The 14,573-nt window shown below is 49.3% G+C and overlaps 1 protein-coding gene across 1 annotated transcript in view; it reads left to right on the top strand.

Annotated features, from left to right (window-relative positions):
• Nucleotides 1-14,573, top strand: part of anxa6 (annexin A6) — a 105,266-nt gene that overhangs the window by 55,336 nt on the left and 35,357 nt on the right. Inside the window, exons 12-16 of the mRNA XM_060837428.1 lie at nt 1,499-1,621; nt 2,732-2,790; nt 4,835-4,913; nt 8,994-9,075; nt 14,353-14,447. Of these exons, the coding sequence (XP_060693411.1) occupies nt 1,499-1,621; nt 2,732-2,790; nt 4,835-4,913; nt 8,994-9,075; nt 14,353-14,447 (438 nt within the window). The remainder of the gene's footprint in view (nt 1-1,498; nt 1,622-2,731; nt 2,791-4,834; nt 4,914-8,993; nt 9,076-14,352; nt 14,448-14,573) is intronic.

The following is a 14,573-nucleotide window of genomic DNA, read 5'->3' as shown; positions in this document are numbered from 1 at the left end:
TAACCGTCCAACAGTGCAGCGCTCCCTCAGCACTGACCGTCCAACAGTGTGGCGCTCCCTCAGCACTGACCCTCCAACAGTGCGGCACTCCCTCAGCACTAACCGTCCAACAGTGCGGCGCTCCCTCAGCACTAACCGTCCAACAGTGCGGCTCTCCCTCAGCATTGACCCTCCGACAGTGCGGCTCTCCCTCAGCACTGACCCTCCGACAGTGCGGCTCTCCCTCAGCACTGACCCTTCGACAGTGCGGCACTCCGTCAGCACTGACCCTCCGACAGTGCGGCACTCCCTCAGCACTGACCCTCCGACAGTGCGGCATTGCTTCACTACTGCACTTGGAGTTATCTGGACAAGTCTCTGAACAGTGGCTTAAATCCACAAACATCATACTCAGGTGCTGAAACTGACAAATGTGAGATTGAACAAGATCCAAATTGAATTTGCCTTGTCATAGCGTCATAGAGATGTTCAGCTTGGAAACGGACCCTTCAGCCCAACCCGTCCATGCTGACCTGATATCCCAACCTATTCTAGTCCCATTTGGCAGCACTTGACCCATGTCCCTCTAAACCCTTCCTATTCATATAGCCATCCAGATGCCTTTTAAGTGCTGTAAATGTACCTGCCTCCACCACTTTCTCTGGCACCACCCTCTGTGTGAAAAGGTTGCCCCTTTTAAATCTTTCCCCTGTCACCCTAAATCTGTGCCCTCTAGTTCTGGACTCACCAACCCCAGGGAAAATACTTTGTCTATTTATCCTATTCAAGCCCCTCATAATTTTGTAAACCTCTATAAGGTCACCCCTCAGCCTCCGACGCTCCAGGGAAAACAGCCCCAGCCTGTTCAGCCTCTCCCTGTAGCTCAGATCCTCCAACCCTGGCAACATCCTTGTAAATATTTTCTGAACCCTTTCAAGTTTCACATTTTTCCGATAGGAAGGAGACCAGAATTGCACGCAATATTCCACTCCTCAACCCCTTGGCCCATCTGGCCCAGATCCTGTTGTAATCTGCGGTAACCCTCTTCGCTGTCCACTACACCTCCAATTCTGGTGTCATCTGCAAACTTACTAACGTATCTCTTATGCTCGTATCTAAATCATTTATATAAATGACAAAAAATAGTGGACCCAGCACCAATCCTTGTGGCACTCCACTGGTCACAGGCCCCCAGTCTGAAAAACAACACTCCACCACCACCCTCTGTCTTCTATCTTTGAGTCAGTTCTGTATCCAAATGGCTAGTTCTCCCTGTACTCCATGAGATCTAACCTTGCTAACCAGTCCTTGTCCAGTTGGAGAAGATACATGGCAATTCAAGACTCATGCATCAAACTGTTTACAGAGTGAATAATCACTGAAGTGTCATTTTGTCTCTCTCCTTCTCTCCCCTCTCCCTGCCGTCCACTGTCTGTCTCTCTCCCTCTCTCTCTTCGATTCCCTCTTCCCCCTCCCTTCATCCCTGTCTCTCTCTCTCTTTCTTCCCTCTCCCCCACAGGGGATGGGGACAAGGGACAACACTCTGATCCGAATCATGATTTCTCGCAGTGAGATCGACATGTTGGACATCAGGGAGGAGTTCCGAATGAAGTACGAGAAATCGCTGCACAATATGATAAGGGTGAGTGCCTGTGTCCATGGGGCAGCTACAGCTTGAGGTGGGCAGGTGGTCTCTGACCAATCTGGGACCATCAATCATTCCAAGTGGATTCTCCTAGTGGCACTGCACCGCTCCGGGGCGGGGAGGCCAGCCAGAGCCCCTGCCCCTGTTAGTGAGCTATCCCCATGTGCCTGGGTGTGTGTGCGTGTCCACACGTATGTGTTTGTCTGTGAATGTGTTTCTGGGGACTTGTGTGTTTGTGCCCATGCGTGTCTCTGGGTGTGAGAGTGGGGAGGGGGTGTGTGTGAGTGGGGAGGGGTGTGTGTGAGTGGGGAGGGGTGTGTGTGAGTGGGGAGGGGTGTGTGTGAGTGGGGAGGGAGGGGTGTGAGTGGGGAGGGAGGGGTGTGAGGGGGAAGGGTGTGTGTGAGGAGGGAGGGGTGTGTGTGAGGAGGGAGGGGTGTGTGTGAGGAGGGAGGGATGTGTGTGAGGAGGGAGGGGTGTGTGAGGAGAGGGAGGAGTGTGAGTGGGGAGGGGTATGTGTGAGTGGGGAGGGAGGGGTGTGGGGAGGGAGGGGTGGGGGTGTGTGTGAGTGGGGAGGGTGTTTGTGAGTTGTGGGGGGGCTAGGTTTAGGGGCTGATGTGGATACATGTGGCTGTCTGTATTGTGGGATGCGAGGACAGGACCTACCTCAAACCCCAGGCCCTACCACATTCCATTGCAGCCTGGCCTTTGAGTAAATAAGGCACATGACCCCCTCGGTTCAGATACTCACCGATGATGGGCAGACACAGAATAGGCACCTATCCCGGGGTGACCAAGTGAGGCAACCGCACCCACCTCGCCATAACTGGGCAGCTCCCTGATTGGCCAAGAATGAGGGCACATGACAGGTGGTCTGGAACCGGCAGGCCGTGGCTCAGAGGGGTATGGGAGGCAGGCAGATGTACCATCTCATTGTGGGAGGGAGGGCGGGTGGAGACTGAGGAGGAGGGAGAGCATGGAGCGCAGCAGTTACCCTCATTACTGCCAGGACTCCCAGCAACCCCCACTGGGGGCAGGAAGATGGAGCATGGCCATGGTGTGTGCTACATTGACATATCACCTGGATGACTGCTGTGTCCTTTCTTTCAGAGTGACACCTCTGGAGAATACAAACGAGCTCTGCTGCGGTTGTGTGGAGGAGATGATGAGTAAGTGTTCCCCTTCCTCCTGTGTGGGGTTCAGAGGTCAGTGCAGAGTGGTTCACAGTCTATTAGCATCTCCTTAAAACTGAGGCCGTTGACAATCCATTTGATGCCAGAGATAGTAGGACTAGGTAAACAGTTAATCAAACCCTGGGAAGTGTAACTGATATAAAGTAGGGCAGCTCAAGGGGGTTGGGAGGTGACAGACAGAACCTGTTTCCTCCTGGTACACCAAATCCAGAGCAAGGCATCAGCCTGTTCAAATCAGATCGAGCTGGATCACTGGGAGGCTCTTCAGACTATCTCCCAACTATCTCCCAGGGATGAGGGTCAACAGAACGTTTCAAAAGTGAGATCAACACATTTTCACTTGGGAATGTTATTAACCGTTTCACAACCAAAACAGGTTAGTGTTAATATACAGTTCAGCCGTGACCTCATTAAATGCTCAATTCGGCTTGAGGGGCTGAATGGCCTCCTCCTTGTCCTACACTGCTACCGTCACAAGAATATAATAATAATGAAACTAATAATGAGCTTTCATTTTCAGACTGAATGGTTCACCTGGGTTTCTTCACCTCCTGTAGTATCCCCCTGAATTATTTTACATTCTGTCAGAAGTGGGTGGTCACACTGAGTTGAGGCTCGATTGGGTTGGGGTTGGAATGGCTTGGGTTGGGTTGGAGTTGGACTGGGTTTGGGAGTGAATTGGGGTTGGGAGTGGGCTAGGAGTGGAGTGGGGTTGGATTGGGGTTGGGAGTGGATTGGAGTTGGGAGTTGATTGGAGTTGGGATTGGACCAGGGTTGGATTGGGTTTGGGAGTGAATTGGGGATGGGAGTGGATTACATTGGATTGGGAGTGGATTGGGGTTAGGAATGGATTGGGTTGGGAATGGATTGGGTTGGGAGTGGATTGGGGTTGGGAATGGATTAGATTGGATTCGGGTTGGGAATGGATTGGGTTGGGAATGGATTGGGGTTGGGAGTGGATTGGATTGGGAGTGGATTGGGGTTGGGAATGGATTAGATTGGATTGGGGTTGGGAATGGATTGGGGTTGGGAATGGATTGGGGTTGGGAATGGATTGGGTTGGGAGTGGATTGGATTGGGAGTGGATTGGGGTTGGGAATGGATTAGATGGGGTTGGGAGTGGATTGGATTGGGAATGGATTGGGGTTGGGAATGGATTGGGTTGGGAGTGGATTGGCTTGGGAATGGATTAGGGTTGGGAATGGATTGGGTTGGGAGTGGATTGGATTGGGAATGGATTGGGGTTGGGAATGGATTAGATTGGATTGGGAGTGGATTGGGGTTGGGAATGGATTGGGTTGGGAATGGATTGGGCTTGGGAGTGGATTGGGCTTGGGAATGGATTAGATTAGGTTGGGAATGGATTGGGGTTGGGAGTGGATTGGGGTTGGGAGTGGATTGGGCTTGGGAATGGATTAGATTGGGTTAGGAATGGATTGGGGTTGGGAGTGGATTGGGGTTGGGAGTGGATTGGGTTGGGAATGGATTGGGTTGGGAGTGGATTGGGGTTGGGAGTGGATTGGGGTTGGGAGTGGATTGGGTTGGGAGTGGATTTGGGTTGGGAATGGATTGGGTTGGGACGAAGTGGTGTTGGGATGACTTGGTTTGATTGAAATCACTGGTGAACCACTGGTGAGAGGTGAGACCACGGAAGATGAGGATGGAGGTTTGAATATTGATGAGTTGGTGCACCGGGGAGTATGGGCAATGGGCAAATGTGACTTGGTACATGTTACAATCCAGGCAGGCCATGGGTGATGGGGTGGGGTTAGAGTTTGAAGTTGACTGCCCAGAGGAGTATTGAAACAGTCCGGTCTGGAGTCAGCAGGGACTGGGACGAGGAGTTAGTGAGCAGGGACAGGGTGACGTCACAAAGCTGGAATCCTTGGAGACGATGTTGGAAACTCACTTTGGGATCAGTCCCTACACACGCCCCCCTCCTAGTGTTCCCTCGTTTATCTTCAGAGCCCTGTTCCCTTCCTGGGCCTTATCACAACGTACTGTTTGCTTGATGTTGCAGTGCTGCAGGTGAATTCTTCCCCGAGGCCGCACAGGTCGCCTATCAGATTTGGGAAGTCAGTGCCGCCAGACGGATCGAGGTTTGGTTTAGACGATTAGCTTCAGTCCCTCTCCCATCTCTCTCCACCTCTCACTGGCCAGCCCAGCTCCCTCAGCTCCACCTGCTTCCACTGCCCACACCTCCTGCTGGTTGCAAGCTTGCGTTTGGTTTGTCTGTATGAAACCCGCACCGCGGATCTTAAAGAGACAGTGCCCACTGGTCGAGGGCTCCGAAAGATTTTCAGGGAGCTTCAGTTTGAGAGCAGACTCAGAACGGTTAATGGTTCCTGATGCCCATCAGGTTCAGTATTGGGAGGTGTAGCAAATTGAGCTGGAAACAAAGATCTTGCATTCCTGTAGCACCCCTCTCAGCCCGAGGATGCCCATCAGTCAGTAAATTACTAACACAGTTCCCTGATGAATGCTGAACACCATGTATCAGACTGACAGGTGTACCAGCTCAAGCACATTCTCGATAGGATTCCTAGTTTGATGTCTTTGAGGGCTGTTGGGTGTCTACATAGAGTAATGTAAAGATTGACTAAGGGAGAGGAGATGGTGCAATGGTATTATTGTTCCACTATTAATCCAGAGGTCCAGCTCATGTCCTGAGGATCTGGGTTCAAATTCTCACCGAGGCAGATGGTGAGATTTGAATTTGATAAAGAATCTTAAATTAAGATCTAACGATGACCTTGAAATCATTGCCAATTGTTGGGGGGGGGGAATCCATCTCTAATGTCCTTCAGGGGAGGCAACTGCTGTCCTTTTACCTGGTCTGTGTGTGACTCCAGACCCACAGCATTACTGCAATTAGGGATGGACAACTAATGCTGGACATGTTGGTGATGCCCACATCGTGTGAGTCAATACAAAAATAATCATGAGCCTGTTATGTCAGAAATCCAGCCTTGCCCCAATCTGTAAAAATTATTTTAAAGCAGTCTTTTACTAAAGAATTTGAATTTAAATTCTGATTTGGGTATCAATTTACATCGATTAATGAAGACCTGGTTTTGGTTTTACCTGTTGGAAAGTACACACTCTCGGTTGCCCACAGTCAGTAGTACGTATCTCTGACAAGATGGTGCAGGGAGGAACTCAGAGATTCACTGCAAAGGCACCACCTACTGGGCACAGCTCACAACGACATTGTCACAGCCAATTGTTTACATATGGCCTTCCCATTCTCAAGGGTTAGTGTAGGCTCTTTCTGTGTTGATGCAAGTTACTGATCAAAGGTCGTGAGGACAGTGAGTGCTGCCCGTGCAAAACTTTTCTCAATAGCTCAGTGCTGCCTCGCAGCACCAGATTCGATTCCAACCTCGGGCCACTGTCTGTGTGGAGTTTGCACAGTCTCCCCGTGTCTGTGTGGGTATCCTCCCACAATCCACAAGGTGTGCAGGTTAGGGTGAATTGGCCGTGCTAAATTGCCCATAGTGTTCAGGGATGTGTGGGCTAGGTGCATTAGTCAGGGGTAAATGTAGAGTAATAGGATAGGGGAATGGGTCTGGGTGGGTTACTCTTCGGTGGGTCAATGTGGACCTCTAGGGCCAATTGGCCTGTTTCCACACTGTAGGGATTCTATGATTTTATATTGATGAAGTGGTAAAATTGTAATAATTAATGGGAGGCCATTCGGCCCACTATTTATGCACCTGAAATCTGTAAAACCACCAGTGGACACTGTAGTACTATCTCTTTAAGTGAACTGCTCTTGCCTCCTGCTGTCCCACTAACCCTGCTGTGCTCTGCTGGTTTCCCCCAGAGATTGAAATGTAAGTATCAATATACTGGGAGTAACTTTTCACCAGCACCTAATGATTCCTAACACACACTCCGCCTCTAACCCAGGACTTTTCTGCTGTTTTACCCCATCTCTGATTAATGAATTTGCAATAACCTGCTATTCACTTCAGAACACTCTCGTCTCTCCTGTGAGGTAGAAATTTTCTGTGTTACTGGTTAGATACAGGGACCCAGCTGTCTGTACGAGTTTCAGTATCAGTTTGTGGTTAAAGACATCTGCTGAAACAACTGAATCTTAGTGATGAGTGATGAAGTTTATTTGGTATCAGTATTCACAAAACGGTTACATTAATAAATTAGAGATATTGTTACTCAGAATATGAGGGGACTTGGGATAAAGCTCTCCTGTTTGCAGCTGTTGTGCTGCAGTGGTAGAGCCACTATCTCTGAGCCAGGAGCCCTGGATCCCGGCCCCACCTGCTCCTGAGGAGTGCCTGAGCAGGTCGATGAGGGAGAAGCTATGGGTCTCTACTGGACGACCCCCCAGAGCTGATCCTCAGCAGGACTGTGTATGTGGAGAAATGTTTCTGGTCCAGTGACCCTTGCTCAGAACTCAGGATCACCAGACTGTTCTCTCCCCACAGATGCTGACAGACCTGCTGAGTTTCTCCAGCTCTCTCCCGGTGTTTGTTTCGGATTCCCAGCATCCGCAGGTTTTTGTATTATGTTAAAATCCAAAACTGTTCTGCGTTTTCCCACCCAAGTCCCTCTGCTATGATCAGATTGGGTGGAGTTTACTGCAGTCCCAACATTAACCCTTTAAGAATCATTCCCTTGTACACCAATGTTCTCTGTTTGTTACTGGGGAATCTCGACAGGGTCCTAGTGCCCTGTGCTTTGTTATTGGGAGAGATCTCTACAGGGCCCTAGTGCCCAGTGTTTTGCTTTTGGGAGAGATCTCTACAGGGTCCTAGTGCCCAGTGTTTTGATACTGGGAATTGGTACAGGCTCCTAGTTCCTGCATTATTGGAAAATCTCTACAGGGTCCTAGTGCCCAGTGTTTTGATTTTGGGAGAGATCTCTACAGGGTCCTAGTGCCCAGTGTTTTTATACTGGGAATTGGTACAGGCTCCTAGTTCCTGCGTTATTGGAAAATCTCAACAGGGTCCTAGTGCCCTGTTGTGTGTCACTTGGGATCTCTACAAGGTCCTAGTGCCCAAATGTATTTTACTGGGTTCTGTACAAGATCATGGTTCCCTGTTGTGCCTGACTGTGTTTGCCGTGGGGTCCTGGTGCCCATCGTGGTTGTGCTGAGTAACTGGTTTAAGTCCTTGCTTCCATGAGGAACTTCAGCTGGAGTCAGCCCCCCCTCCGGCTCAGTCTCCCCACAGCCCCCCCTCCGGCTCAGTCTCCCCACAGCCCCCCCTCCGGCTCAGTCTCCCCACAGGCCACCAAGCAACGTGGAGCGGGTTAGTGGAGCTGCCGGGGCGATCTCCAGCTGTTAACCAATGAAATGGATTAGGAGGAGTCTGATCGTGATGCCCACTGCAGCCGAATAGCCCACTAACGCTATTAGAGCTGAAAATGTGTTGCTGGTTAAAGCGCAGCAGGTCAGGCAGCATCCAAGGAACAGGAAATTCGAGATTTCGGGCAAAAGCCCTTCATAAGGAATCCTGTTGAAGGGCTTTTGCCCGAAACGTCGAATTTCCTGTTCCTTGGATGCTGCCTGACCTGCTGTGCTTTAACCAGCAACACATTTTCAGCTCTGATCTCCAGCATCTGCAGACCTCACTTTTTACACTAACGCTATTAGGTTGTTGCTGAAGGATGACGACATGAAGTGGCCCTGAAACGGCCTGCGCCACTGAGGGCAACAACAAAAAAAGAGGAAACAGCTTAGCAAATGTTTTTAAAGGTAACAAGTACAAATGTTGTAAATCTTAAAAAAAAATAGAAACACAAAGTGCTGGAGAAACTCACTGGCTCTGACAGCATCAGTGGAGAGAAGTTCTGATCTTCTCCAAAGAGAGGTCCTTTAGTCGGAAACATTAACTTTGTTTCTCTCTGCCTGGATGCTGCCAGACCTGCTGAGTTTCTCCAGCGCTCCCTGTGTGTTTCGTTCTCCCTTTTCTCTGTTTGACAGTCTTCTCAGACGGCGTATTCCGAATCCCAACCACCCTCTGTGTCAAAAAGTGACATCTTCCCATGAGATCCACTGGACTGGGAGTTGGGAGTGGAGGGATGGAAGGTCTGTTTTCCTTTGGCGAGACCGTTGCTGTTTCCTCCCTCCTCCTCGCCTTCCCCACCTCCCCCACCCCATTCCCCACTCCGCTCTCACTCATTAACGCGGTCTCCCTTTCCTTCCCAAACAGCTCAAAGGGACGGTGAGACCCGCTCCTGATTTCAAACCAGAAGTGGACGCCAAGGCACTCCGCAAAGCCATGAAGGGATTCGGTCAGTGGTGATTCAGAGAACATTCTGGAACAGGATCAGGCAATTTGAGGCAGAACCCCCACAACCCCACCCCCCACCCCAGAGTCTGCTCTGGTTCGACAAGTAGGTGATGTGGAGCTGCCAGTGTCGGACTGAGGTGGGCAGGATCAGAAGTCACATGATACCAGGTTATAGTCTGAAAGGTTTATTTGAAATCACAAGCTTTCAGAGCACTGCTGTTGGACTATACCCTGGTAAAGTGTGACTTCTAACTTTGTCCTCCCTCAGTCCAACATCAGCATCTCCACACCATGTTACATTGAGAAAGTATTCTTGTGGGATGTTGTACATTTGTGTTTGTTCCTTATGTGTAATATATCCCTTACCAGACTCTGGGTAACTCTTTGAGGCAAACACACTGATGCTGAACTGCTCATTACAGGCCAGGCTCCATGCTCCAGCCAATTGCTCAGCCTCTACATTTGTCCTCAAGAATATAATTTCAAAGCTTCAGTCTCTATCTGCTCCCAAAGCTGGTGGGCTTAAAGTCAAAATGTGAACTTACCCGACAGCCTAAACATTCCTATCTATCCTAATGGTACCCCTCCCTCAATTAAGGTTAATGCATATGTGTGTGAGAGGGAGGGAGAGTGAGAAAATCGGAAATCACATGACACCAGCTTATAGTCCGACAGGTTAATTTGAAATCACAAGCTTTCGGAGCGTTGCTGTTGGACTGTAACCTGGTGTCATGTGACTTCTGACCTCGACGAGTGCAATAGATTAGGTTAGATTACTTACAGTGTGGAAACAGGCCCTTCGGCCCAACAAGTCCACACCGACCCGCCGAAGCGCAACCCACCCATACCCCTACATTTACCCCTTACCTAACACTACGGGCAATTTAGCATGGCCAATTCACCTGACCCACCTGGGAGGAAACCGGAGCACCCAGAGGAAACCCACGCAGACACGGGGAGAACGTGCGAACTCCACACAGAGAGTCGCCTGAGTCGGGAATTGAACGCGGGTCTCAGGCGCTGTGAGACAGCAGTGCTAACCACTGTGCCGCCGTGCCGCCCACCAACACGCCCAATAACACGGGCAAAGTTGCTAGACTAATCATCCTGAGATCACACGGTCATAGTTTCATTGTAATAGAAGCAGAGGTAGGCCATTCGGCCGTCGAGACTCTGCCATTCATTAAGATCATGGCTGATCTATGCATCGTTTCAGCTCCTCCTGCATGATCCCCATAACTTTTAATTCCCCGACCATACAAAAACCCATACAACTGTGTCCTGAATGTATTTAATGAAGCTGCCTCCTTGGGCAGAGAATTCCATGGATTCACTACTCTCTGGGAAAAGCAGTTCCTCCTCATCTCTGTCCTAAATCTACTGCCCCTAGTCCTAGTTTCACCCACCAGCAGAAACAACTTGCCTGTCTCTATCTTATCTATCCCTTTCATAATTCTATATGTTTCTGTAAGATCCCCTCTCATCCTTCTAAATTCTAGTGAGTACAGTCCCAGGCGGCTCAACCTCTCTTCCTGATGAAGGGCTTATGCCCGAAACGTCGAATTTCCTGCTCCTTGGATGCTGCCTGACCTGCTGCGCCTTTCCAGCAACACATTTTCAGCTCTGATCTCCAGCATCTGCAGACCTCACTTTCTCCTCGGCTCAACCTCTCCCCATAGGGTAACCCCCTCACCTCAGGATCAACCTGGTGAACCTCCTCTGCACCCCCTACAAAGCCAGTGTATCCTTCCTCAAGTAAAGAGACCAGGATTGTGCACAATACTCCAGGTGTGGCCTCACCAACACCTTATCCAATTTCAGCAGAACCTCCCTTCACTTAAATTCAATCCCTCTAGCAATGAAAGCCAATATTCCGTTTGCCTCCCTGATTAGGTGGACTCTCCACATCCTCTGCACAGTTTGCCTTTCCACTCAATTTAGTGTCATCAGCAAACTCGGATATGTTACACTCAGTCTCCTCTTCTAAATCATTGATGTATATCATGAACAGTTGTGGGCCCAACACTGACCCCTGTGGCACCCCACTCACCACTAATCTCCAATCAGAGAAACACCTATTTATTTTAACTCTCTGCTTTCTATTGGTTAACCGATCCTCTCTCCATGCTAGTACATTCCCCGCAACTCCACACATTCTTATTTTATGGATGAGTCTTTTATGTGGCATCTTATTGAACGCCTTCTGGAAAACCAAGTATACAACATCCACCTGTTCCCCTCCATCCACTGTGCTTGTTACATCCTCAAAGAACTCTAGTAAGTTTTTCAAACACAACCTTCCCTTCCTGAATCCAGGGTGGAACCTTTTCCATCCAGATGTCTCACTATTCAAATCCCCCCTTTTGGAAGTTTGAATTCCATTAGGGGAAAGTATCTGGAAATATAGAACTGGAATCACAGAATTGCGATGGCGCAGTAGGAGCCATTTGGCCCATCTTTCCTGTGCCAGTTCTATTCCCCAGTTCCAATCTCTCACCTCCTCCCTGCAAGCCATTTCTATCCAAATAACCATCCAGTGCCCCTCTCCAATGCCTCAATTGAACCTGCCCTCACCACATTTCCAGTCAGTCCATTCCACGCCCGAACTACTGGCTGAGTAAAAAAAGTCTTTCCAAAAATCACCTCACCCTTGCCTCATTTGCACATCCTTTTAGAAGTAGCCATGACACCGTGATAAAAGTAAGGCTTTAGATTGTTGTAATAAAATAAAGGCCAACTGGTTTGGCCCTTTTGGAGATGAAACCAGCCCATTTTGTGTGGAGCGTGGGTAAGCAAAGTCTGGTGTCATTGAAGCAGATAAAATTCTCATGGATTAGAGGATGAGAGGCTGATTTCCTCATTCTCTAATCACGTGACCATCCTGATCGTTCCAGGGTGAATCAATGACATTGGCATCAGGAGGGTCATGTGATTAGGACAAGGAGGTCGGCCATTTTGGGACTGCGATGAAAAGAAATCTCCCCACTCAAGGAATTTATTTATGATTTCCGAACCCACCCCTAACCCCTTTGTTTGCTCAGCAGTTGAGTGTAACAAGCACAGCTCGATAGATTTTCGGACCTAAGCAATTTTTGGGGTTTAGGATCAAGTGAGAAAGTGGAGTTAAAACAGGAAATGAACCTTGATTTTGTTGAATGTTGGAACAAAGGGCTGAATAGCCTCATCCTGCTCCTATTTCCTGTTTTACCAGGTCTGGTTGATATGTGAGTCAGGTCCCACAATGAGAAAATTGATTTTTCACTGCTCTCTAGGAGCTCAGTAAATCATTCCATTTGCATCAAAACACCGTGGGCGTGGCACAGTGGTTAGCACTGCTGCCTCACAGCGCCAGAGACCCGGGTTCAATTCCCGACTCAGGTGACTGACTGTGTGGAGTTTGCACGTTCTCCCCGTGTCAGCGTGGGTTTCCTCCGGGTGCTCCGGTTTCCTCCCACAGTCCAAAGATGTGCAGGTCAGGTGAATTGGCCATGCTAAATTGCCCGTAGTGTTAGGTAAGGGGTAAATGTAGGGGTATGGGTGGGTTGCGCTTCGGCGGGTCGGTGTGGACTTGTTTCACACCCGAAGGGCCTGTTTCCACACTGTAAGTAATCTAATTTGGGTGACATGGTGGCTCAGTGGTTAACACTGCTGCCTCACAGCGCCAGGGACCCACATTCAATTCCAGCCTCAGGCAACTCTGTGTGCGTGGAGTTTGCACATTCTCCCCAGGTCTGCATGGGTTTACTCTGGGTGCTCCAAAGATGTGCAGGTCAGGAGAGATTGGCTGTGCTAAGTTGCCCACAGCGTTCAGGGATATGTAGACTAGGTGAGTTAGCCATGGGAAATGCAGAGTTTCAGGGATAGGACATGGGGGCTGGGATACTCTTTGGAGGGTCAGTGTGGACTCAATGGGCTGAATGGCCTGCTTCCACTCTGTAGTTGGGATGACTCAGGGTAATGAGAAAGGGGTGATGAATACTAGTAATGGCCACATAAATCAGTGAATTTAAAATCCCTCATGATCCCATCCCACTCCCTTGCATATTTCTTTGCCAGCCTGAAGTTTAATGGAATGGACAATACCCTTGAGGTTGGGCGTGAGGTCTTGCCAGTGACACCCACATCCCATAAACACACAATGAAGATGAACCCCCAATCCCTTCAGCCCTGTTCCCTCTATGTCTCCATAGTTCCCTATCTCTGCAACGGCGTCTGCCTGAGTGTGTGGGCCCTCAGCTGGGAGCCAAGTGGATGAGACACTCACCTGTCAAAGTCCAGTTCAGCCACTGAGAATTCAATCAGACATTGTGAAAGCCAGTCCAGTCACTTTGTGGATCTGAACGTTACCTCAAGGTGACCTGGAAATCATGGCTAGAGGACATTCATTTATATAGCACCGGTCACATCCTTGTAAGGAGTAGGCCACTCAGCTCTTTGAGCCGACCCTGCCATTCGACAAGATCATGACTGATCTTGCACTTCAACCCCACTTTCTCACCTGTCCCCACAATCCCAGGCAATCCCAAATTCCCACCAACAGCAGAGGCAAGTCGAGAGGATCTGCTTTAGTTGATGCTGATTTGAGGGATAGGTGTTGGCTGCAGAGGGGGATCTCCTCTTCATCAGAACTCCTTGATCTGCCTGAGAGGGCACTTGGGGTCTTGATTTAGCATTGCACCAGAGAGACAGACATTGTCGCACTCCTTCAGTAGTGCAATGGATTCTGTTCATCTCTATGCAGTGGGACTTGAATCCACAGTCTCCATGGTTCTGAGGTGAGAGTGGTGACTATTGAAATGCAGTGGCAGCATGTCACATGATGATCCAAGGTCCTGAAGTAATTTGAACTTTGTGCACATTGTCGTGCGGCTATAGATAGTGCTGGTGGAGACTCCAATTTCACTTCATTATGTGACTGACCAGAAATCTTTCCCATTCTCACCACTTGCCTTTGGAAGGATTTGATATTTAACCTGTTTGGTTGCATTGTGCACACAGTTTCCTGGAAGGTTAAGTCCTGGGGTAGGATTGGAACCCAGAACTTCTGGCTCAGAGACAGGGACACTACCTACAGCCCCATAAACTGAACTGCTGTTGACCCTAAAAGTGTGGGTTTGAGTCACAGCCGAGTTTATAAAATGAAAAGATTTAGCTGCAGTCACAGTGCAGACTTAACCATCTCCAGTTCCCGTGTTTGGAGAAATATTCTGTTAATGGGTCTTTTGGCTGGGATTGTGGAATGATGTCTAAACGTGGTCCATCTGGTCTTTTGCTTCAGGCACTGATGAAGAAACAATCATCAACATACTTACCCAGAGAAGCAATGCACAGAGACAACAACTGAGACAACAGTTCAAATCCCAACTGGGCAGGGTAAGTAACCCACCCTACACTGGGGATTGTTCTCCTCATCCTCGTCCAACCATACATGAAACCAATCAGGCCTACTGCCCAGACTGACTCTCAGCTGCAGCTATCCACTTAATCCCTTCTCCTGTC

This window comes from Hemiscyllium ocellatum, chromosome 16 (genome assembly GCF_020745735.1).
Source record: "Hemiscyllium ocellatum isolate sHemOce1 chromosome 16, sHemOce1.pat.X.cur, whole genome shotgun sequence".
Classification (NCBI taxonomy): Eukaryota; Metazoa; Chordata; class Chondrichthyes; order Orectolobiformes; family Hemiscylliidae; genus Hemiscyllium; species Hemiscyllium ocellatum.
Note: the sequence above shows the minus strand (reverse complement) of the source record. Positions and strands in the feature narration are given on the sequence as shown.